General features: G+C 59.7%; 1 protein-coding gene across 1 annotated transcript in view; it reads left to right on the top strand.

The window, feature by feature from the left end:
- The first annotated feature begins 1247 nt into the window (after positions 1-1247).
- SH3TC1 (SH3 domain and tetratricopeptide repeats 1) overlaps positions 1248-24836 on the top strand; it is a 27055-nt gene continuing 3466 nt past the window's right edge. Inside the window, exons 1-16 of the mRNA XM_007456899.1 lie at positions 1248-1266; positions 3549-3676; positions 5002-5107; positions 5827-5973; positions 6606-6786; positions 7600-7676; positions 8493-8688; positions 11767-11900; positions 13556-13594; positions 15205-15273; positions 15598-17193; positions 19756-19936; positions 21058-21208; positions 22433-22555; positions 23240-23390; positions 24309-24505. Coding sequence (XP_007456961.1) covers positions 1248-1266; positions 3549-3676; positions 5002-5107; positions 5827-5973; positions 6606-6786; positions 7600-7676; positions 8493-8688; positions 11767-11900; positions 13556-13594; positions 15205-15273; positions 15598-17193; positions 19756-19936; positions 21058-21208; positions 22433-22555; positions 23240-23390; positions 24309-24505 — 3495 coding nt within the window. The remainder of the gene's footprint in view (positions 1267-3548; positions 3677-5001; positions 5108-5826; positions 5974-6605; positions 6787-7599; positions 7677-8492; positions 8689-11766; positions 11901-13555; positions 13595-15204; positions 15274-15597; positions 17194-19755; positions 19937-21057; positions 21209-22432; positions 22556-23239; positions 23391-24308; positions 24506-24836) is intronic.

Here is a 24836-nt window from a genome sequence, read left to right as displayed (position 1 = left end):
TCTCATCTCATCTCTGCTCTCCCTGTCGTAGCCCTGGAATCGGCCGTTCCTCAAGGGGCCCTGGCTTCTCAGGGGGAGGACGGTGCTTAAAGCCAAGGTCTGGGTGCCGTGCCCTTGTTTGGATTTGACAGGCATTTCTGAGCCCCCGCTCTGGGGATGCAGAGCAAGTGACGGCTGGAAATGGGCTCTGACCACACAGGCTTAGGGCTGGTATAACGTAGGTGGGGAGAGAGCAGAAATGAGCCTATCGTTGTGCACGGTCCAAGACCGACGTGGCAGCATCGTGCCCACGGCTGAGCGGTACCTCCCCGGGGTGAAGAGGCTGCAGTGAGGTTCAGCACCGTCTCTCGGAACCACAGGTGTTTCCAGATCAGATCCCCTTTGATCTGAAGGCCCTGACTGCTCATCCCATTGTACAGATGAGAACCGAGCAGGGCAGAGGCGGGTGTGTGCGTGGAGGGGCCTGGCCAAGATGCAGACCGGGAGCTGGCTTCCCCGCTGGGGGCTGGGGGCAGGGACAAACATAAGAGGACCGGCCTCACAGGCCAGTCAAAATCAGGATGCAGCCAAATCAGGATGCAGCCCCATCTGCCGCAGACCCCGAGTTCCCCCTGGGCTGTCACCTCTCCTCTGTGGTCAACAGAGTAAAGGCCCCCAAAGAAGTCCACATTCTAGTCCCCAGAACCTGTGCACACACACGTTACCTCTGCGGCCAAAGAGACTTTGCAAAGGGGATTAAGGATCTTGAGGCCGGAAGATTATCCTGGGGCCAGAATCACAGACAGGTTGAAGCTGCTGTGATTTGGGGGTGGAGGAGGGGCCTCGAGCCAAGGAATGCGGGCCCCTCTGGAAGCTGGAGAAGCAAGGACACAGATTCTCTCCTGGAGCCTCGGGAAGAAAGGAAGCAGCCCTGCCCCCACCTTGTTTTGTCCCAGCGAGACCCTTCTCAAACCCCAGAACGGCAAGATGGCACTGTGTTGTTTCCAGAAGCCTCTAGGGTAGGGTAATTAGTAACAGCACAGTAGGAGACTCATAGCCTCTGACCTTGTTGGGCTTTGTGACCCTGGAGGAAGGGCATGAACGGTGGTTTATAGGGGTGTGGACATACCTTTCTTCTGGAAATACCTGGGGGTTGGGCCTGTCGCTGAGAGTTGCCCGTTCTCACCTGAATCACAGGACCCTGCTCTGATACAGATGCTGCTGCCCCTGGCGTTTCTCCACCGGCTGCTAGGCCCTCTCCCGGCCAGATGGGCTCCTACCCCACAGGTAGACGTCCTGGGCGCTACACCACGCGTCGGGGTTAAGTCTGGGCTGGGGACGTGCGTGTGGGATCCCCGGGCGTCCCCCGCTTCCCTCCGACCTCACCCATCCCGTGGGCTTCTGGTTCAGGAGCGTCTAACCCAGGCTTCTCTAATGGAGACGACCCGCCTTAAGGTCCCCCTGAATGTGGGGGAGAGGCTTGTTAAACACGGATGCCTGGGTCCTGCCAGGTTCTGATGCAGGGAGTCTGGGGCAGGGCCCAGGACTCTGCATTTTTCACTTGGGGACAGAAGACTGGGGTTCACCTGCACGTGCAAAGGCCTCCCCTGGACTCTGTGTTTGCATCTGCCCACACAAGAGGGGGGCGTGGCCCTGGAGGCCCCACGCAGGGGAAGTGAAACCCCAGGAGGGACACCCTGGGGGGGGGAGGGGGATGGCAAGGGCCCTCGGGAGAGGCGTCGGGGGACTGCTTCCGGGGACTGGACGGCGGGACTTCCGCAGGGCGCTGATGGGAGGAGGGGGGCAGCAAGGAGCCCCTAACGCCGGAGACCCGACTCCCGAGCCCCAGCTGTCGGGGGGCATGGAGACCCCAGCGTTGTCGGCTGTCCACCTTTGCCGTGACAGCCGCCCGTCCTCCAGCTTTTCCTTCGGGTGGGCAGCGCTGCCTGTGGTCACTCGGGATGACCAGGACTGTTGAGCAACGGCAGATTATTATGGGATTGACAATTCAACCCCACCCTCTTACGGGAGTAGGAGGGGTCACTTCTTAGAACTGGTTGGGAAATGCTGGGCTGGCTTCCTGCTGGGGGAGGGGCCTGATTCCAGATCCCAGATGTGCTCCTTTGCCCTGGCCCTGCCCCCCAGGAGGGGATGGGGATGTTTGCACGAGGGTCCCCTAGCTGGAAAATTCCAAGGCAGGTGCAAGCCTTATTCAGAGGGTGTGAGGAGCCTCCCTCCCTGTCCGCGTCCTGTCCCCCTCCCTCTCTCTTCTCCCCTCCCCCTGCCCATCCTCCCCCCTTCACCTCCCCTCTCCAGTTTTGGAACAGCCCATGATCTGAGGATCCCTGCGGCCAGGAGGCCTCTCAGCGGGACGGGGTGTGGGGGGGCAGGGGACATTTGAGCTGGGATCCAATCATAGGGCACCAGCCAGGCCAGGAATTGGTCTGGGAGAGGGTGCTTCAGGTGGAGGACGCGGTGAGTGCAAAGGCCCTGGGGTGGGTTGTGCGGGGGGATGCCTCGATGTCTCAGGGCAGCAGAGAGGCGGCCACAGGCTGGAAGGGAGGGAGAGAAGAGGTGGGGCTGTGCGGGGCCGGGTGAAGCGTAGGATGCTCCAGGCTGTGCCTGGAAAGGTGGAAAGGATCCGCATTTTATTCTTCCTGAGATGCAAAACCACCGGGGCTGTGCTGTCTAATACAGTAGCTGCATGTGGCCGTTTATGTTTAAATTTAACTTAAATAAAATTAAAAATCCAGTTCCTCAATTACACTGTCCACATTTCAAGAGCTCAGGGCCCTATGTGGCTGGTGGCCACTGTGCAGGACAGTGCAGAGAGCAAACATGTCCATTGCTGCAGAAATTTCTGGGGAACAGCAATGCCCGGAGGGCTGAGAGCCAAGGCGCTCCATAAGCCAGAGCTGGTTGTGAGGGGACCAGAGAACCATCTGGAGGGAGGGCCAGGGCTCAGACACGGCTCAGGAGGACCTAAGGGGCGGGGCCCCGGTGAGGGGTGAGCATGGTGGGTTCGGCCTGGTTTTGCAGGTGGGTCAGTGGGCTTCACTTCTGGACCAGCCAGTGGTGTATGAGGGAAGGAGGTGTCGTTGGTCTGAGCAGGATTGGGGATGCGGTCCTTCTGGAGACGGTAAAGAAAGGAGGACAAGCCAGTTTTGGGTGCGGGGGTTGACGAAGAGTTCTGGGATGCCCGTGGGGTGTCTGCTGGGGTTGGGATGCCCCGTTGGAGCCCAGGCATGGAAGCAGTCGGGGCTGGAGGTCACGGTGACTTGGGACCATTTGCTGAATGCCTGCCCTGTGCTGGCCTGTCCTGGGGCTGTGACACAGTCTACCTCCTCCCATCTCTGTAAGATGTGGGTAGCACGTAACTCATTTACCACCAAAGAAACTGGGCCTCAGGGGAGAAAAGCACCTCTGCAGAGTTCTCACAGGTAGTGCACGTGGGGTGTGAATCCGGGTCCCCGTGTTTGTGGGCGGGGGCCCTCGGGGGGTGGGGGAGAGCACCCCACAGAACTGGCCTGGGCCAGGGAAACTGCCCACCTTCATCTTTCTGCTTCCAGACCTGACTTTGCAGCTGCTGGCTGTGCAGAGGAAAAGCGGATTGCCCGACCCCAGCCTGCAGCAGGTCCTGCGGGGCCGGCTCCGTCTTCTGGAGAATGACAGCTGGGAGGTGGCCCGTGCTCTCGGGGTGAGTCTGGCTCCTCGGGGCGCCTGGGCGGGCGAAGGTTCAGGGGACCCACACTTGTGAGTGGGGTCGAGGAGGAGGGGGCAGTGGACCTGGGAGGAGGCCCGTCCATGACGTCCAGACCTTACCTGACGGTGCCACCACTGGGGTGACTTGCCCCCCATCTGCTCTCCTGGCTGTCTGGCTCCAGGAACAATGATCACACAGCCCCAGACATACGTGGGCCACCACTTTCTGAATGCCCCGGTCCCTTTCTCCATGGACACCCCACCCTGCTAGGATTTTGAGTCTCTTCATAGGGAGCAAAAAGGACTGCTGTGAGTTGATTTTATTCTTTGCTTGATCTGTTGGTGACTGGCCTCGCACAGATGGATGGTCTGTCAGGAGGTTGGTGGGGAAGGAGGCTGAGCTGGGTGACCTCCCCATGGCTTAGGGTTGAGAGGCCACAACCTGACCTTGCGCTCAGCCTGGCCTGACCTTGGCTGAGGTCCCTTAGCCTCTGTGAACGCAGCTTCCTCAGCCACATACGGGGGCTGCTTAGCTTTATTATGCCACGGAGCTGCCGTGAGGACCTGCGAACGGCAGGCATGGTGCACCCAACATGGTGCTCTGCAGTGGGGCTGCCCCTGTGATGCCAGTCCTGGGTGCGTGCTGGCTCTGGGCTGAATCCCAGCTGTCCCAGGGTCAGACCTTGGAAAGGAACCGGGACCTTATTTCTTAATGCAGACGGAGATGATAATAGTACCCTCTCCCCCTTGGTCAGCGTCAGCTGGTGTCACTTTTAATGCCCCAGCGCCACCAGGAGTGTTCATGGGATGGATGTCAGGAGAGGGGATGATGGACCTGCCACAGAGGGTGCAGGTCCAGGGCATGGAGGCTGTGAGCTCCGGGAAGGAGTGGGACTTGGTACAGCCCTGGGGAGCCACAGCTGGCTTGAGAAGCAGGAGAGGAGCAGCTTGGTTGTAAAGGAATCAGCTCTGTGCTTGCTGTCCCTATCAGGGTCACTTTAAAAAAAAAATTAATTAATCAATTAATATGTGCTGGGTGTTAGTTGCGGCACGCGGGATCTTCGTTGCAGCTTGCAGGATCTTTAGTTGCAGCATGCAGACTCTTAGCTGCGGCATGCATGTGAGATCTAGTTCCCTGACCAGGGATCGAACCCATGCCCCTGCATTGGGAACGTGGAATCTTACCCACTGGCCCCCACCAGGGAAGTCCCACCAGGGTCACTTCTGCAAAATGTTTCTACTGCGTGGCTCCATCCTCCTGATGGGCAGACGCCCCAAAGCCACTGGGACTGTTTCTCATTTCTGTTTCTTCCCCATAAGGAGCTATCAGCCAGGCTGCTGTCCATCCACAGTGACCAGGATCGGATTGTGGTGACGTTTAAGACTTTTGAAGAAATCTGGAAGTTTTCCACCTACCATGCTCTCGGTAAGGCGGTGACTCTCGCAGACCCAGTTATGGGGACGCTTGTCACACACCAAGCATTTTGTGTTACCAGTCGGGGCTTTAGACTAAGTTAGTTCACGATGGCCTCTCCGGACGTCACCTGTTCTCAGTGAGGTTGTGACGGGCGGAGTCGCAGATGCACAGGGGTCTGAGCGTGACTCGCCCCCAGGGCAGCTGATCTCTCACTGGCCGAGCACAGACCAGGAAACCCTGTTTCAACCTCAACCCAAGTACTTTCTTTCTGAAACATTCCCTGTTCTAAGGGAGACTTTGGCCGTCTAAGTGCCTCTCCTGGGGAAACTTGCTGCCCCACTCCCAGTCTCAGAGCTGAGGAAGTGAGAAATTAGGCTCAGAGTGACAGTTTCTTGTGCCCCTGGAGCAGGGCTGTGCCCACGCCTGCAGTGTACGTGATCTCCTTGAACACTCCCGTCCCATCTCGTAGCAGATGAGACCAAGGGTCCTAGAAGAACTAGACCCCGTCCAACCTTCCCAGGGCACAGGGAGGCAGATGACTGTCCACCATCGCAGCTGGTCCTCTCGCAACCCAGATGGTCTGACCTGTGGCCTGCCCAGGTAGTGGACAGTACCATGAGTCCCCAAGGGCCGGGTGGTCCGTCTCCCTGGGCTTGGTTGGCGCAGGGCTCGGCCAACACCCAGCCGCCGGCCTGGAGCCCACTGGTAACCAGGGCTGTCTGCTCCAGGCTTCACTCATCACTGCCTGGAAAACCTGCTTGTGGACCAGACCTTCTGGCTGCTCGAGCCTGACGAAGACCAGGAGACGGCCATCCAAGTCCACGTGGATGAGGAGGCCTTGAAGCTGACGCACGAGAGCCTCCTTTTCCAGGAAGGTGAGCGCTGTGCAGGCGATGGTGACCTTGGGCAGCTCCTCGCCGGGCTGGGGACGCCCCGGGGCCGTGGGCAGCCTGAGGGCTCTGGAGGTGCCGGAGACTGAGGGCGCTTGGGGCAAGGAAGAGCACCCCAAGAAATAACAGAAAAGGGGTTTGGCCAGCGCCCCCCTAAGCCCAAGTTCCTGACCGAGCTATTGCTCCAAGTACCTCGGTGGCCTCACAGTTGGGCTCTGAGGCTGCAGCAAACAGGGCATTAGCTGCCTGTCCTTCCCCAGCCACAGAGCGGACACAAGAGGAGGCCGCTGCGTCCGGACTCGCTGGTGGCGGTCCAAGCAGGAAGGGCCCTTGGGATCACATGTCGAGCCCCTCATAGCCCAGATAGGGAAACTGAGGCCCAGAGAGGCTGAGGCTGAGCCAGGCTCCCGGGCAAGTCCTGGCGGAGTGGGGACTCCAGCCCAGGTCCAGCCTCCAGGTTTGGGCCCCTGGGGCCTCCAGTGTCTTTCTGTGGATGCAGAAACTGGGGTGGGGGAACCCCTGCAGGTATTCCTGGTGGAGAACAGGTAGTCCCACCTGCAAACTACAGCTGCCCCTGTGTCCAGACGCCTGAATGACCACCCTCTGCCGCTTTGAAGGGCCTTTCTTTGTGCTGTGTCCTGACCACCATGTGAAAGTGATGACTGGCCTCCAGCCCCTCAGGCAGGCTTCGGGGTTTCCCCGGGCAGAGGCGGCCCTGGCAGTGGACTCTTTGGACCCCAGCCACAACACGTCCTCAGAGGAGGGGACAGCCGTGGAGCCTTTGATTCCGTTCCATCAGTAGGTACCGACCTTTGTTTCTCTGCTTCCTGTGGGTCCAGCGTGTTGTCCGGCCTCCCGGAGACTCCCCCAGGCCTGGGTCCAACCGTGGGCCAAGGCGGGTAGACGGGGACCGGTGTGAGCCCGAGGCAGACCTGGCCATGACCCCTTCTGCTATTTTCAGTGTGTGGCTTCAGCAAGCCAGTCCAGCTCTCTGGGCCTCAGGGCTGCCACCTGCACAACAGGACAACGACACCTCCCGGCAGGGCTGTCCTGGGATGAGATGGCCTAGGAGTGTACAACATGGGGCTCTGGCTTCCTGTTCTAGCTTGTTCTGGAACGCTTTTGCGGGAGCTACATAGCCTGTGCTCATAGTAAGGGAGCACGCAGGGATCTGTGCAGATAAGAACCAAGGCAGGGACAGCCTGGGGAAGGCAGGGACAGGTAACATGCAAGCTCATGCTCATGTGCTGAACGTGGGGCATAAACTTGGCTTGAGCTTCCTGGAAGCCAAAGCAAAGAGAGAACCTGCATCTCCTCATGTTCAGTGTCTATGAAATGACAGTCTGTGGCTGAGTTTCTCTCCTGGGGTGATGGAGGGAGCTCCCTGAGGATGCCAGCCTGAGGGAGGGCAGGAGGCACCTGGGCTGGGGGGCGTGGAGCATGGCTGGAGCTGAAGGCCGCACACCTGGGTGTATGCGTGTGTGTGCGTGCACACGTGCAGTGGGGGCAGGTGGTGGATTTCTCTCGGGTCCCTGGGGGCTGTTGACCTGTCCAGCCTACACACAGTTTCAATCTGCCTTAAACCTAAAATCCTCTCTCATCCCACTCCAGGTGGGCTCTTAGGGTCCCCTGGGACCCCATCAACGACTCCATGGGTGGACCTGTGACGCAGGACATCCAGCCAATGGGTAAGTATTTCCACTGGCCCTCCTCCCCTGGGGAAGAGGTGGGTGAGGAAGGGCAGGCACCAGCATTCCCGAAGCTTCTGCGCCCACCCTGAATCCTCCCCAAGGCAGAACAGGTAGCTAGAACCCCCTCCAGTTCCTGAGGCAATAACAGAGGCTCAGAGAGGGCCACTGGCTGGTCCAAACTCACACAGCACGCGGGGAGGCCAGGCCGGGCTCCCTGGTCACCCCGCCTCTAGAGAGTAACTTTCACACCCTATTTGACCAGCACTTCGGCAACTTCTGCTCTCTTTCTGGCACTGGGTCAGACACCTCGGAGGGCCCTCAGACGGTGGAGGTGGGGTGGGCAGGGCCCCGCATGAATTCGCCACGTGCACAAATCGGGGAACGAGAGGCAGGGGTCTTGTTTAGAAAAGACGGCCTGGGTCCCTGGTCCAGTGCATTGGCTCTGCCCCAGGCTGCTTGGTGTCTGGATGGCCTGTGGACCTGTTAAGTGGACATGAGGCCCCATGGGAGGACATTTACAGCTGGATTTGCCCTGGGTGGGCCCTGGCCTTGGAGGCCGACAGCCCTGGGCCAAGTTAATCGACATCCCCAGGCCTCAGTTTCTTATCCTCAGCGTGCGGATAAAGAGGCCCCCGCTTCAGGTACCGCATGGATGTCCAGCCCCTCGTGTGCGGCAGCCCCGCACCCTGGCCAGGTGCTAAATCAGTCCCTCAGCAGGACGGCATGTTCCCTGGCCGGGGACACCACCCCTGTGGCTGAGGGCCGCCCGTCCCTATCCCCCCCGGCACTGACTGTGTGGCCTCCTTCCTGCAGCTGTGGGCCTGGCCTCGGCCGTGGCGGACTGCCAGGGCTCAGGGCCCGAAGAGATGACCTTCCGAAGCGGTGACCACATCGAGATACTGGGCGCCCAGGTGCCTGGCCTGCCCTGGTGCCTGGGCCGGCACGTGGCCTCCGGCCAGATCGCCTTTGTGCAGACGAGCCTCATCAGTGTGCGGGGCCAAGCGTCTGAGTGAGTGGCTGAGGCCTCCTCACCCTCTTCTGACTCCAACCCCTGCCCCCGTGGGAAGCCTACCCCTTCCACCTGCTTCCCAGGTGACAGATCCGCAGTGTCTTGGACGGCACCTCCTGCCCCTCCCTAGCCCCTCTTCCTGGTCGTCACTCCCACCTCCGTCCCCAGGGCTGGGCCTAGCCCAGGGCCATCCCACTGTCCCCAGGACATGGCTTCAGCTTCCTGTCTGGACCCCTCCTGCCCTGCCTCCAAGTGCTGCCAGGGTTGGTCCCTGAAATACAAAGGTGTCCACGTGCACGGGTGTCCTGGGGCTGCGGGGACAGCACCACAAACTGGGGGCTTAAAACAACAGACTGGAGGCCAGACGTCCAAATCACGGTGTGGCCAGGGCCGAGCTCCCTCTGGGGGCTCCATGGGAGGGGACTTCCCGCCTCTTCCAGCTCCTGTGGCTTCAGGCGGTCCTTGTGGCCGCATCACCCCAACCTCTGCCTCTGTCTTCACGTGGCTTCCTCCCTGTCTGTGTCCTCTCGTCTGTCTCTTGTAAGGACACCAGTCGTTGGATTTAGGGACCATCCGGATAACCCAGGATCATCTCCTCATACCAGGATCCTTGACTTGGTCACATTTGAAAAGATCCTATTATTTCCAAATAAGGTTATCTTCTGAGGGTCCAGGGGGACATGGATTTGGGGGGGACGTTATTCAAGCCAGTACACCCTGCCATTCCCCTTCATAAAGCCCTTCGAAGCTCTGGGCCTGTCTTTCAAGGCCTCTTGCAACCCAGGCCCTGGTCACCCCCAGTTTCAAAGGCCATCACTCACCACTGTGTCACCCTGAGGCCAGCGTGCGGGTTGGCTCACCCCTTCTAGAACGACTCTGCGTTACGCGCCTCCCTCTACGTGAGATGTCCCCTCCACCCCGACCATCCTGTTTTCCTGGGGGCTCTCGATGGCCCCCAGTCTCACCTCCAATGGCTCATCCCTGGGTGCACCCTTCCTGGCTGCGCTCTACTCCCCGTGTGACCTCCCCACCCCCATCCAGGGAATTCTGAGCCAGGACTGTCTGGTCACCTCCAAGTCCCCACTGCCTGGCCCTGGGCAGCAGCAGGGGGGTCTTGAGAGAGTGGTCAGCCGGCACAGCTGTGCTCTTGACTTTTTGTTGTTAAGACCTCAGCCCAGGAGTCAGTGTAGAGAAAGGACCCTTCACTGGGTCAGCATCTGCCCTTCGGATGCATTGTGAGATGCTCGTCCTTGGGGCCCCACTAGCCCTGACATACATCCCGTCTCATTCTTGTCTGGCACCTCAGACAGACCAACGCCTCCCAGACCAACGCCTCCCAAACCAAGTCTCAGAGGCCACTTTGGCTTCATGACATGTCCCACCAGTCACTCTGTTTCCTAATTCAAGTGTCTGTCTGCTCCATGGCCTCCTGTTCATCAGAAGCTGTTTGAAGCTGGGCTGGGCTCGGATGCCCAGAGCAGCAGCTAGACCCAAGTTTCCCGAAGTGTGTCCCCCCCAGGGCTCCATCTCAAACTTCATCAGTGAGCATGTGCTTTCCACACGCCCTGGTTGGTGGTCCACAGGGATTCCCAGCACAAGGAAGGCACCCAGAGTCTGAAACTTTTCTTTCTCCTGTTGAAATGCGTTTTTCACACTTGACCTCCAGACAACACTATCAGCTGTTGTTCTGTGGAACACTCTTTGGGCACCCTTGGTCATCATCTCTGGGGAGACCTCAACTGCTCAACAGATGTCTGGGCTCCATGGGACTTAAACATGTCCTGAGCTTGCTAACGGGCTGAGCTGCAATTGCTGTGGGAATGAGCCAGTCTGTTTTGCCCTCCCTTAACCCAGAAGCGTGACAGGGCCCAGTGCCATTGGTCCTGTTTACAGCTGGAGAAGCCCTAACGACTTCCCTCATTCACTCAACAAATGTTTACTGAACATCTTTCCTATTCCAGATCTGAGTCTTTTATCTTTTGTTTAATGAACATTCTGGTAGCTATTCATTTCTTTTAACTTTATTTTGACATAATTTCAGACTTAGGGAAAAGATGCAAAAAGGGCATAAAGTTCCTGTATGTCCTTCACCCAGGTTGCCCAAATGTTGACATGTTATGACGTTTACTTTCTCCTCTTTTTTTTTTTTTCTAAATTCATTGGGAGTCAGTTGCAAACACAATGTCCCTTTACCCCTAAATAATGCAATATGTGTTTCCTGAAATCAGGACATCATTTGCATGACCACAGCACAACTGTCAAAATCAGGAAATTAACATTGATAGAATCCTATTATCTGCAGACCTTAGATTTTACCAGTTTTTCCGGTAATTCCCTCTATAGCCAAAGAAACTTCCAGACCCCATGTTAGCACCTGTCTGTCTCTTTAGTCTCATTTCCTTGATCTGAGACAGTTCCTTATTCTCTTTGTCCTTTAGGACACCGACACTTTTGAGAAATACAGGCCTATTTTATCCAATGTCCTGCAATACCCTAAGGTTTTCTTTAACTTCTCAGAAGAGGTCCCCCTAAGTTCTGAAGTACGTGTGAAAGTTTCATATTTTGCTGGTAATTTAGCCCTGTAAGCAGAAGTTGCCTCCCCCTCCCTGTCTCCTTCCCTTCCTCTGTTCCTTCCTGTTTTCCTCTCCCTGACTTTTCGGAGCACACGCATACCCTGAGCTCGTGTTGTGTGAGGCTCTGTGTGGAGCTTACAGTGTGGAGGGATCGAGTCTGCCTGCAGCTGTCATGGCCGGCCTTGCAGGGGAAGGGGCTTTTAAGGTGGGGCTTTGAAGGCTGCCCAGGAGCTCCCCTTCCCAGGATGCTGTGACCAGCTGCATCTGTCGCAGCATTTCCCACTCCTGGGCGTCTGCCTCTGGCCAGACAAAGCAACCTTAAGGGCAGGATCTGTTTTGTTTTTATCTTGGTGTCTTCACCGCTGGGCACAGGATAGGTATGCAGGGACCATCTGTCAAGTGAGGGAGTGGAAAAGGGTCTTTGTGTGAAATCGTGTACACGACCAACACGCACGCTGGCTGGTCTTTGGAAATGTGCAATCTAAATGCACTTTATTTTTTCCAGCTTGGAAAATGTGATTTTTCTCAATGAAGAGGAAAGGTCTTTCTTCAGCAGCGAAGGACGCTTTTCTGAGGAGGATGCCAGGCAGCTACTCAGGAGGACGTCCAGCACGGACGTCTGCACTGTGTACAGCTTGGGTAGGTGTGCGGGGTGTTGGCGGGTGCTCTTCCCACGCCCCTCGGGATGACTGCGGCCCCTCTCAGGACCCGCCGCTGGTTGCACCCTTCAGCCCATGATTTAGGACAGTTTTCTCGGGGCAGACTTCTGGAAAGACCACGAAGGGTGCAGAGCCTTCCCGTGGCTGAGACCCCATCAGCCCTATTCGGTCGGCACCGGGCTCTGTGAGTTTGGACTGTCCATTCAGCAGAGCTCTGGATGGATCTGGCTTCACCCACTGTTCACAGCGGCACCCACCCCGCTTCCCTTTGGGAATGTTCTGCTTCCTCCGTCATGCCGCAGTAATGAATGCCAGCCCCTGGGCTCTTAAAGGTGATCAGACAGATGCTGTCACTGCCTTCCCGGGAGGTGGGGACATGACGGGCCAGACACAGAGGAGCCAGGGTAAGGGCCCGGGAGATGCAGGAAAGCGGGCCCGAGCCTCCCAGCTGCCCGAGGATGGGCCTCAGCGAAGCCTTTTCTCCGCTAACTCCAGGTGCCAGCCTAAGGCCCCCTGCTGCACTGGGGCAGGGCCAGAGTGCTGGCCCCGGGCTGCAGTGCAAATCGTAGATGAAGGAAGCGTGTCAGCAGCCACAATGAAAGGAAATGCAGCAGAGGGGACGGTGCTGGAGCAAACTTACCCCCAACTCCCACGGGTCATGGAGACATAACGTTACAGCTCATTCCTTCGTCCCTCTGGATGGAGATAAATGCTCGCATGTGTACACACCCACACAGATATATGTACACACATGCACACACACTCAGATGAATACAAACAGACACACTCAGAGCCATACACGTACACATATACCCACAAATCCACACATCCACAATGTACATATACATATGCATACACTTGTATGAATACATACATACACACATGTACACATACGTGTACCTATGTACACACATCCACACATATGTGCATACGTACACACACATCTTTTCTGCCTGCTTGCTGACACGTGTTATAAGGCTTTTCCTGCCAATATTAGATTTAAACTTTCGAGATCCCACAAATCAGTTTTTCTTCCTAAACAGGCATACTTAAATTTGACCTTGGCATATCAGGCTTAAGCCAGCCTGGCACACGATCGGGACCCTCGTTTGCGGGGTGCTGTGGGATCCTCTCTGCCGGATGCTCTGTAGTTGACAGCACTTCCCACTTCCCACGTGTTTTTACAGCTCTTTTTCTCCTTTGGTTTCTATGGCAACGCAGTGGGCAATTAGCGCCAGCCCATTTTCAGGAGGTGGGAACTGAGGCGCAGGGGAGCGCTGGCAGTGGGAGAGGAGGGGGTTCAATCCCAGATCTGCCGCCCTGCCCCTGGGAGAGCTGACGGGATCAGGGGGGAGTGCGTCCCCCGTTCCCAGAGCGGGAGCTGCAGATGCCAGCAGCCTCTCAGGGAGGAAGGAGTCCTGCAGGGGAGGCCTAGGGCAGGGACACATCCTGGAAGATGTGGCTTCTCGGCCAGTGCCCCACCCCACCCCCCGGCCCAGCCCGTTTCCCCTCTGGGAGCTGGTGTCAGGGACGTTGGGATTCTGGTGCGCCGCGCGCCCCCCCCGCCCCCCGGCTTGGCCCTGGACACAGAGGATGCTGGCCGGACCGTGATGCTTTCCTTCGCTCCCTTTTCAGACACAGAAGAAGCTGAGATGCAGCAACAGGAAGAACATGGTACGTTCTTCCCACGCGGCCTGGGGTCCCTCCGGTCCCGGGGCTGGGCCGTGCGGTGATGCCGGACAGGGGGGGCGGAGCTGGGCTTGGATGGGTGCTGGCCACGGACCTTACTCCTCCGTCGAGGAGGGCTGGAGGGGGGACGTCGGGTGAGGTGGAGGTGAGGCTCCCCTCCAGGGCCGCAGCAGGTCCCCAACAAACGTGCCAGCCCCCCTGCACCGTGCTCATGTAGGGAGGGTGACCTCTCCATTGCCAAGCCCATGCCTGGTCCCCCTGCACTGTCCCCAGCAAAGATGGACCATCATCCCCGCCATTGTCTGAGCTTACGCCTGGTTCTGGGTTCCTTTCAGGTAACCTAGAGCAGCTGCAATTTGCCCCGTGCCCTGCTTGGAGGGGTGAAGGGGGTGTGGAGGTTGCTGAATTTGGAGCCTTACGTTGGAAAAGTCCTTTGAGGATCTGCTCCTTCCTGTGGGGGACTGGTTCAGGGAGACTCCCCCGCTTCTCCCTCCACACTCCCACTCCCCACAGTAGGGGGTCGGAGTCAGCGAGAGCCTGGGGACACAGGTGCCAAGGACCCTCTGAGAGTCCCTGGGGATGGGATCCATCTAAGCACAAACACAGACGGACCACTTTGGGATGTGGTTGAAGAGGCCCGGAAGCCAGCCCCCGGGGTCCCAGGGCTATTCCAGGGCCCTCCGTCCTCCCCAGACCCTCTGCAGGCTTCTCTTCGGGGAGGATCCCAGCTGTCGGGGACAGGATAGCCGGGATAACGTGGGAAGATGCCCTGGGGAGCCCACTCGCCTCTGCTGGATGCAGGCGTTTCTTAGCTAATCAAGTACATGGTCACGTCGCACATTTGCCGCTCAACCGTATTTAATTTTTTTAATTCCTAGGCTTTACAGACTAAGAGACAGTTTTGAACATATTTTTCTACAAGTGAACTCGAAACAGAAGAGTCTTTAGATCCTGGTTCTTTCCTTCCAAACAAATTCCCCTTCAAAGCCCATGTTTTTGCAACAGGAAATGTAGCTTGTTTGCTCCTCCAGGCTGGACACGCCTCCGGGCGCTGAGTCCATCCAAGGCCAACAGTCCCTTGGCAGGCAGCTGTGGGCACCTCCTTGTCCCCAGGCTCTCCGGCACTCCTTTTTAACCCTTTAGTGACCGTAAGCCTCAGATTCCCAAACCAGCCAAGATGAAGGGGGAGCCCCGGGCTCTGGGAGCCTTTCCCAGTGTTTCCTGTCATAATGACCCCCGTGCTAGAGCCGGGCAGATGGACACACAGGCCACTGTCAGTTCTGTGGGTGCTTTTGAGCTCATGCTGGTCAGCAGGTCTGACTGGCTACTGATTGATTTCACGGGGGCTCCTCACCTGGCTGAGAGGGAAGGGCAAAGGAGCATTGCTCGATAAAACCTGCTCTGTGTCCCCCCAGCAGTCGCGGCCCCGCACCGCGTCCAGCTCTGCGCGCTCCACAATCCGCAGAAATCTCAGACACTCAGGGCAGCCCTGTGGGAGAGGTGACAGGGACCCTGCGGCTCGGGGAGGGACGCCCCTGGCCCAGCCTGGACTCAGGTCACACTCTAACCCATGTGGGCATTCTGGTCGCTTGCAGAGGTGCCCCCGCCTTGCCTGCACCCAGAGCCACGTGAGACCCTGCAGAAGGTGAAGAACGTCCTAGAATGTTGCAAGTCCTGCCGGGGCTGCGCCAAGGAGCCAACGTCCCCGGGCGTCCACGGGGCGTCCAGTGGTGCGAGCTCGCCAGACACCAAGTCCTGCCGGGGCTGCGCCAAAGAGCCAACGTCCCCGGGCGTCCACGGGGCGTCCAGTGGTGCGAGCTCGCCTGACACCAAGTCCTGCCGGGGCTGCGCCAAGGAGCCAACGTCCCCGGGCGTCCACGGGGCGTCCAGTGGTGCGAGCTCGCCAGACACCAAGTCCTGCCGGGGCTGCGCCAAAGAGCCAACGTCCCCGGGCGTCCACGGGGCGTCCAGTGGTGCGAGCTCGCCAGACACCAAGTCCTGCCGGGGCTGCGCCAAAGAGCCAACGTCCCCGGGCGTCCACGGGGCGTCCAGTGGTGCGAGCTCGCAGGACACCAAGGAGCCCTCCTTCCGCCTGGACGCCGGGGATGCCCGTGCTGACCCGGAGGCCCTGGGCTCCCTGCTCCAGTCCCTGGACAAGCCCGGCTTCGAGGCCGGCTTCCAGGGCCTGTATGACCTCTCCCCGCCCGGCTTGCGCGGCATGTTTGGCGGCTTCACCGACGATGAGGAGCTGGCCCGGCTTCTGGCCGAGGCCCGGGGCGTGGCCAAGAAGGCTGGGCTGCCCATGGCCCTGGCCAGGCTCTGCTTCCTGCTGGGGCGGCTGTGTGTCCGGCGGCTGAAGCTGTCCCAGGCCCGCGTGTACTTCGAGGAAGCCCTGGGGGCGCTGGGGGGCCGCTTCGGAGACCTTGTCCTGGTGGCGGCCGTGTACACCAGCCTGGCCGCCGTCCACCTACGGCAGAAGAACAGGGAGAAGTGCGCGCAGGTGGTGCCCAAGGCCTTGGCCCTGCTCCTGGGGACGCCCGGCCACGTCGGCGGCTCCGAGGCCGAGTCGGGGCTCCTGAAGCTGGGCCTGCGGAGGGCTATCGGTGCCCGCAGCCCGCAGGCCGAGGCCCGGGCCTGCTTCCTGCTGGCCGAGCACCACGCCCGCAGCAAGCGGCCCGAGGAGGCCCTGCCCTTCCTGGAAAGGCTGCTGCAGCTGCACGGGACCTCGGGGGCTCCGGGCGCCTCGTGGCCCGTAGACTGCTACCTGCTGCTGGCGGACGTCTACAGCCGCAAGTGCCTCCCACACCTGGCGCTGAGCTGCGTCAAGGTGGCCTCGCGGCAGGCGCGGGGCTCGCTGGACAGTGCGCTCCGGAGCGCGGCCCTGGTCCTGCGGGGCAGCCCCCAGCTCCCCCGCCTCCCCGCCCAGCTCGCCCCCTACCTCCTGCAGGCCCTGGCCTCCCCGGCCTCGGGCACGGGGCGGGCGCTGCGCGGCCCCATCTATGCCAGCCTGGCCCGGCTGCACAGCCAGCACGGGCGACAGGGCAGGGCCATTACCTTCATGACGCGGGCCGCGGAGACGGACGCCCAGATTGGCGGCCGCACGGTCGTGGACCGCCTGGTGGCCCTCGCCTGGTTGCACGTGCTTCACAGGCAGGTCCCGGCAGCCCTGGACATCTTGGAGTCTGTCCTGGAGGCGGCGGTGGCCGCCCTGGACCAGGAGGGCGTGATCGCCAACATGGCAGCTGTTGCCCTGAAGAGGATGGGCAGGACTCAGCAGGCGGCCGAGGGCTACTACCGCGCCCTGAGGGTTGCCAGGCGCCTGGGTCGCCAGCGGAACAAGGCGGTGGTCCTGGCCAACTTCGGGACCCTGTGCCTGCAGACCGGCGCCTGCAGGCTGGCCCAGCATTACTTCCTGGAGGCCGTGAAGCTCTTCTCGCGGCTGCCCAGCAGAGAGTGCGGCCCAGACTTCACCCAGGTGCTCCTGCGGCTGGGTCACCTGTGCACCCGCAGGGCCCTCACCCGGCAGGGCAAGTGCTACTACGAGTGGGCCTTTCTGGTCGCCGTGGAGACGGACCATTTGGAAAGTAAGTGTGGGGCACACTGGCTTCCTGGAAAGAAAGAGAACAGGTTTTCTTTCCATCTCTGTTCAGAACACACCTGGGGTTTGCGATTCAGAGGCGAGCGGTTGTTTTTGCACTGACAATGCCGAGTCATCTGCTGGAAACCAGCAGATGTTTGCAGACGCTTTGAGGGTGTTCCACGCCGGGTCAGATGTCACCGGGGCAAACGACTCGTCCCGGTTTGCCTGGACCGTCCCGCTTTGTGCATTGAAAGTCCCGAGGCCGGGAATCCTGGCCATCTCCGGCAAATGGGCGGTGGTGACCCTGGACGTAGCCCAGGCCAGGCGGGGGCAGCCGTGCCGAGGAGCCACCTGGGCCTTGAATGCTGGGTGCTTTAGCTGGTGCTGGCATCTCCCAGCAGCCCTGCACACCTGGCCTCTCCCCTGCACAGAGGGTGCAGGGCAGTTGCTTCATCCAACAGCTACTTGTGTGAATACTCCAGGCTCTGTGTGGGGCTCCACCCGCAAATGGACCCGAGTGGTCCTCACTAGGGGCTGGCGGCCAAGCGTGGGAAACAGATGCCTGGATCACAAGAGCCACAGAAGCAGGAGCTCAGCTTAAATATGGGCGGCACCAGGCCTCAACTCGTAGGTCGGGGCAGTCTGATTAGTCTGGGACTTGAGGGATGAGGAGGGTTAAGCCAAGCACGGGATGGGGGTCTGGCAGAAGGAGCAGCCAGTGCAAAGGCCCTGGGGTGAGTGAGCTGGGCCACGCAGGGAGGTGCAGGGTTTGGAGTGAGAGGGTCAGGTGGCGGGGTGGTGAGAACCTAGGTGGGAAGCTAGGCAGGGGCCCAGGAGCTCAGACTGTGGTTTGGTGTTTTTCCTGAGAGCGCTGGGGAGCTACTGAGGGATGTAGATCACTCACTGAGGCTGGGAGGGGTCCCTCTGGACCTCCAGAAGGAACCAAGAGCTGGGTCCCTGACCTTCCCCGTGCCCTCAGGCAGGTCCTGGTGGTCCTTGGCAGTGGAACGTGGCCCCCCCGTGTGCCTATCAGAAACCTCCTTTGACCCACCTCCCCAAACCCGGGCACTGGGGGATTCAGACTTGGGAAGGCAGAGCTGGGGGACCCCGAGGGTCATGTTGTTTGCTCCTCCCCCTTATTGAACAGTGAGGAGACTAAGGGCTAGGGTGACACCCCAGGGTCACTTCGTGCTTGGCCTGGCTCCTTTTTAAGCCCCTTTCAGTAGTTTGTGTCTTTCTTGGATTTCTCCATTTCATCTTGGTTACCTAATTTGTTGGCATGCAGTTGTTCATAGCATGCCCTTTATTTCTGTGAGATCGGTAGTAATGTCCCCTTTTTCATTCCTGGTTTTAGTGATTTTCATCTTCTTTCTTTTTTTTTTGGTCAGTCCAGCTAAAGATTTGTCTATTTTGTTAATCTTTTCAAAGAACCATCCCTGGGTTTCATTGATTTTCTCTATCTTTCTATTCTCTATTATTTTGTCATTTCCGCTTGAACTTTTATTTTTCCTTCCTTTTGCTTGCTTTGGGTCTAATTAACTTTTCTTTTTCTAGTTTCTTAAGGGGGAAGTTTAAGGTTTTGATTTGAAATTTTTATTCTTTTTTTGACACAGGCATTTACAGTAATAAAGTCCCTCTAAGCACTGCTTTCTCTGCATCCCCTAAATTGGGGTATGTTGTGCTTTTATGCTCACTCATCTCCAGCATCTTTTAGTTTCCTTCCTTGACCCACTGGTGATTGAGGAATATGCTGTTCATGTGTACAGATCTGTGAATTTCCCAAACTTCCTTCTGCTACTGATTCCTGATTTCACTCCATTGCACCTAGAGAACATGCTTCGCATGATTTCAGTCCTTTTATGTTTACAGAGGATAGTTTTGTGATCCAGCCTCTGGTCCGTCCTGGAGAATGTTCGTGGGCACGTGAAGAACACGTGTTCTGCTGTTGCTGGGGACACGTTCTGTGGTCTGTTAGGTCTGGTTGGTTCGCCGTGTCGTTCAAGTCTTCTCTTGGCTTGTTTATCCCCGGGTCATTTTTAATAGTGGAAGCTCCCAACGGTTCCCAGCCCTCCGGTTTTAGGAGAGGCAAGTATGGCTGAGGGCTTGGAGCCCGGCTTCATGAAGGAGCATCGGCTCTGGAATACCGGAGCTGGATTTGAATCCCTTCTCCACCGCACGCCGTGTGCTCCAGCTTTGAACTCAGCTTGCCCCTCTGCCACAGGGGGGTGTCGTTGATCCCTGCCTTGTCCTCTCAGTGTGAGGGCAGCCCCTGTTTGGCTGGGAGGAGCTTTGTGAAGCAGAAACAGAACCCTGGCGCGGTGGGAGAGCCCGGCCAGGACGGCCCAGCCTGAGGGTTATAAAAGTGGTCGGTGCTGTCCCTCGAGCCCCTGTGACATGCCTGGCCTGGCCCTGTCTCGAGATGCTCGCCGGCTGTGTGACCTTGAGCAGCCTGTCTGCATGTGCAATGACCCCAGCTCACAGAGGCGGGCACCCAGCAGGGGACTTTGACCCTGCAAACGTTGCTGTGATGCATGATGGGGGCCTTTTCCTTTTGTCTCCCGCCCAGGCCAGCTGCGCGCCGTCCAGCGGCTGTGTCACTTTTACAGCACAGTCATGCCCAGTGAGGCCCAGTGCGTCGTCTACCACGAGTTCCAGCTTTCGCTGGCCCGCAGGGTGGCCGACAAGGTGCTGGAGGGGCAGCTCCTGGAGGCCATCAGCCAACTCTACCTGTCCCTGGGTACCGAGAGGTGAGGGCCGGTCCTGGGGGCGGGAAGGGTGGTGAGGATGCTGGACCACCATCCTAGGACAGCCCCTCCTCAAGGGCCATTTCGTCCCTTAGTGTCAGACGGGCTCTGAGCCAGCAGGCCTGGTCTCATCCCCAAGGGAGGCAGAGCATGTGTTTCTGGACACTTCTTCTTGCCGTGGTGGCTTCTGGTAGCTGACCCCAGTCTGCCCTGAGTCTCTTCTCGCTGGCCCAGCTCTGGGCGACGTAGTCTGGTCCTCATCTGTCCCCTCAGATGTGAGGACGGCAGCCACGTGTGCCCAGAGGACTCTCATCCACTGGAGACAGCTGACTGTCCCACGTGCTTCCCTGGGACAGGATTTCAGAACCACATGTGAAGAAACCCACCCAGAGCATCCTGCCCGGGAGTGGGTGACAAATGGCTGGACCACACACCCTGCAGGCTGGCAGAGTCTCACAACACCCCCTCCAGCATGGGGGCTCCCCGAGGGCAGGGAAGGAGCCAGGTTCCCCAGGACTCAGGAGATGTGCCAGTCTTGGCCTACGCCCCTCATCCTCGGGCCTCGGTTTCACAGCAGGGCCAATGGGCCAGCGACCTAGATCGATGCTCCACAAAGTGGGGACCCCGGATCAGCAACCTCCACCTTGCGAGGGCGCTGGTTGGAAATGCCCATCCCCAGGCCTCACTCCAGACATCCTGAGTCAGCAGCTCTGGGAGCAGAGCCCTGAGATCTGTGTCTGAACAGCCCCCCTGGGTGGTTCCGATTTTCCCTTGGTGTGATAACCAGTAGCCTGGACGATCTCTAAATTTCTGCCCAGTGGCCACAATCCCTGCTGCCTCTGGAAGTGACACGGGCCTGTGTTTGGGGAAGTGAGGCAGACAAACAGCACGCTCCTCCTGCCTTGTGGCTGCCTGCTTCCGTCCCAAGGGCCTCCTTCATTTTTGCTGGACGAGTTGCTGTATGTTCATCCCGGATCTCCCAACAGCCTGGGAAGGGCAGGCTCTTTTCCTGCTCCTGACGCTTCAGGTCCATGGTCACCAGACGGCCCTGGGGAGAGCCCCGTCCACTCCACGCGGGCGGCCGGCCTGGGAGACCTGTTCTGACCGCCCACGTCTAATTCCAGGGCCTACAAATCCGCGCTGGAATACACCAAGCGCAGTCTGGGGATATTCATCGACCTGCATAAGAAGGATAAGGAGGCACGCGCCTGGCTGCAGGCAGGGAAGATCTACTACATCCTCCAGCAGAACGAGCTGGTGGATCTCTACATCCAGGTGCGAGGGCTCCGGGCGTGTGCACGCGGTCACTCACCCGCCCGCCCACTCATCCCTAAGCTGCCGCGCGCCAGGTGCCCGCGCCATCTCCCGCCGCCCCAGACCTCCAGCATCTTCCATAAGCAACTGAGCTCTGGGGACAGAGGCTCCGGGGACAGTGCCCCCGACTGTGTTGGTACACAGCAAGTGCTCAATAAATGTGCAAATGTTGTGCCCACTCAGCTGACACACAGAACTTGCTTCAGCAGCGCACAGCATTTCTCCTTAAAAAACACATTTATCACAGAAGCTCCGTGTTTTGACAGTTTCTCAAACACGACGTGATTTGTGACAAATTGAGAGACCCAAGAGCCTTGTGGGTTTTTTTCCTTTTTGGGCACCTGCTGTGTACCTCCCCTGGGCCAGGCAGGGGTTGACGAACCAGATCAGGAGCTGGCAGCTGGTTGCAGGTGCAGCCTCCTCTATAAGCAATGCTGCCTGGGGCCAGGGCTGCAGCACAGAAAGGAGCCGGGCGTGCACTCGGTCAGCCTGGGGTCACGGAGCCTGTTTGAACTGTAGGGCGGTGGTAGGCATATGGGGTATTCCTGTAGCAGGACTCATAGGTGCAAAGGCCCAGCGGTGCCCGGGAGTGCAGCAAGGTCTGGGCTGCGAGCCGCTGGGTGTGGCTGGACTGCGGACCAGGGCTGGTCCCCTCAGTCACTCGGCGTTTTTTTCTGAGCACCTACTATGTGCCAGGCATGTGCGAAGCCCTGGACGCAGCAGGGGAGCGACAGCCTCAGTCCTCTGGAGGGAGAGACAAGTGGACATGCAATCGCGTGTCTCTAAGTGCTCGGGAGGGAAAATAGGGGGTCCCAAGGAGCCAGGATTTGGGAGCCCCAGGTGAAACCAAGCAGAGGTTGCTGTGGTCGGTGGGATTCGGAGGCTGGCTCTGAGCTCCGTCCCAAGTGCCTCCCCAGCCTACACGTGCCGGCTCCTGGGGCCTCAGCTGGAAAGGCCTCCTCCTGGGACACAGGGCTTAGATGATTTGTCCTCATGCCAGCAGGTGACGAGGGCCCCGCATGCACAGGGACTGAGGTGTATGAGAGGAAAGAACCCTCACTCCGTGTCGGTGTGATAGAGGGTCCCGGGCGGCCGGCAGGTGGCTGTGAGCTTCCCCCAGCAGGCCCGGCCACCTCGCCCTGCCGGGTCACTGGGGGACCCATGAGAGTTTCTGCATCCCCACAGGTGGCGCAGAACGCGGCCCTGTACACGGGGGACCCCATGCTGGGGCTGCAGCTCTTTGAGGCGGCTGGAGACATATTCTTCAACGGGACCTGGGAGCGGGAGAAAGCCGTGTCCTTCTACCGGGTGAGCGGCGGCTGTGGGTCCCGGCGGGTGGGCCTCGGGGGGCATCCCTCCTGGAGGCAGCGTCCCCCACGCACATGTTTAGTTTCCCAGTGGTTTGGTCAGGGATGATCTTGGGCCCCATCCCCAGCCTGGGAGGGACAGAGCAAAGAAGGACCATCGCAGGACACGCATCCCCGTGAGCCAAACAACCCTGGGATGCGAGGACTGGCCGCATTTTACAGATGAAGAAACAGGCTCAGAGAGGCACAGGGGTGTGCCTAAGGACACACAGCACATCAGGGGTAGGACCCGGACCAGGACCCAGGTCTGCACGTGCCTGCCAGGGAGGGCAGCTTCTCCCCGTCCGTCTGCCCAGCTCGTGCGTGTGGCTCAGCCCAAGGGGACAGATGAACGTGGCGTATTTAGAGCCTAGAGGGGTGTTGGACTTTCCTGGTCAGGCGCCCATCACCCAGGAGGGTCGGGGCTGGTCTGAGTGTGTGTGGTGTAGCTCAATGGGCAAGGCTCACACCCAGCTTGCTCATGGCCCAGTGACGCTGGGGGTGTCACACCACTCTGAGCTGGCCTTTCCTGGGGGGCGAGCAGAGCTGTGTAAAGCTCCAGTGGGTTAGTGGGGGCTCTGAGGAGGGTACCGGGCCTGGCTGGCTGCTGCGGGTGGAGGCCTGACCCGGCCACCTGTGCTCGCAGGACCGGGCGCTGCCCCTGGCCGTGAACACGGGGAGCCAGGAGGCCGAGCTGCGGCTCTGCAACAAGCTGGCAGCGCTGCTGGCCGAGACAGAGGCGCCGCAGGAGGGCCTGGAGTTCGCCCACACGGCCCTGGCACTCAGCGTCACCCTAGGTAAGCTGCACCCCGGGCCCAGGGCCTCCGCCTCTGAGGTCTGAGCGCGGCTGTGGGTCTCCCGGGCTGCAGGCGCCGCTCCTGCGGGCCAGGCTGCTGAGATGGGCAGCAGCGCACCCGCCCCGCCTGCCTGCCCGGGGTCTCAGGAAGCGCTGCAGGCTGGACGAGCAGCGCCAGCTCTGCGGCTCCCCCGCCGCCCCCCACCTTGCTGACCACGAGGCCGGCCAAGGCGCCAGGCGGGCCCACCCCGTGCCTTTCTGCTTGCTGTCCCCTCCTGCTGTCCCTTCCCCACTCGCCGCCAGCAGCCCCTGCTAGCTGGCCAAATCCCGGTCCCCTTTCCAGAGGAGCTGGGGCGGCCCTGGAAGATCCCCCACTCCCTGCAGGTAAACCCCAGGTCCCTCAATGCCCGGCATCCCTCTGTGCCTAATGTCTTCCCCGAGACAGGGAGCCCAAGAGGGCTGGGCACACAGTAGGTGCTCAGCAAGGGAGCCCTGGAAGGGGGAGGATCTTGGAGACAGCCTCATGTGGTGACTCCCTGAGGACGGGGTAGGGCCCGCTGACTGTACAGCGGGGGGCCAAAAGTCGTGTTTGCAGGTTGACCGGAGCCCTGGCACCTGCAGGTGCACAGACCTCAGGACTTTGGGTTCTCCAGTCAAAACAGTAGCCAAAGCCCCCCGTCCAGGAGGGTCCGTGCAGGCCCAGAGCCAGGGCAGCGTGATCCGTGACTTTGCTGCATCCCCGAGGAAGGAGGGGAGTGGGCCTTATCAGGTCCCCTTTACAGATGGGAAAGTGAGTCTGGGGCCAGGAAGGGGCCGGCTGGAGCTCGGAGACGGTGACGGCCTGCCTGCTCCTGGCTGGCCTGTGCCCCCCACCCTGAGCAGCCGTGCCCTCACTCGTGGCCCCTCCCTGCATCCCCAGGGGACCGGCTGAACGAGCGGGTGGCCTACCATCGGCTGGCCGCCCTGCACCAGCAGCTGGGCCACGGGGAGCTGGCCGAGCACTTTTACCTCAAGGCGCTCTCGCTCTGCGCCTCGCCACTGGAATTCGACGAGGAGACCCTCTACTACGTGAAGGTGTATCTGGTGCTCGGCGACATCATATTCTACGACCTCAAGGTGGGCAGGTGCAGGCAGGGCTGGGACGCTGGGGTGAGGCAGCCATCGTGCACCCACACCGGGGAGGCCTGGGTCGCAGTGGTCTCCCCGGAGCTCTGGGCTTCCTGTGACGAGCAGGCGAGGCCAGCGGACACTCTCTGAGTCCCCCTGTGGGTCAGGCCCTGCCCTCTAGAGCTCGGGGTCAGTGCAGGAGGCTGACGTGTGAGCAGATGATGCAGCCATTGGGTAAAGGACAAAATGGAGCGTAGTGGCGGCGGGGGGCTCCTGGAGGAGGTGACTGCAAAGCTGAGTCTCGAGAGTCAAGCAGGAATTAGCCACAAAATAATGGGGG

The sequence above is a fragment of the Lipotes vexillifer genome, unplaced genomic scaffold (assembly GCF_000442215.2).
Source record: "Lipotes vexillifer unplaced genomic scaffold, Lipotes_vexillifer_v1.1 scaffold63, whole genome shotgun sequence".
Classification (NCBI taxonomy): Eukaryota; Metazoa; Chordata; class Mammalia; order Artiodactyla; family Lipotidae; genus Lipotes; species Lipotes vexillifer.
This window is presented reverse-complemented; position numbering and strand designations above follow the sequence as displayed.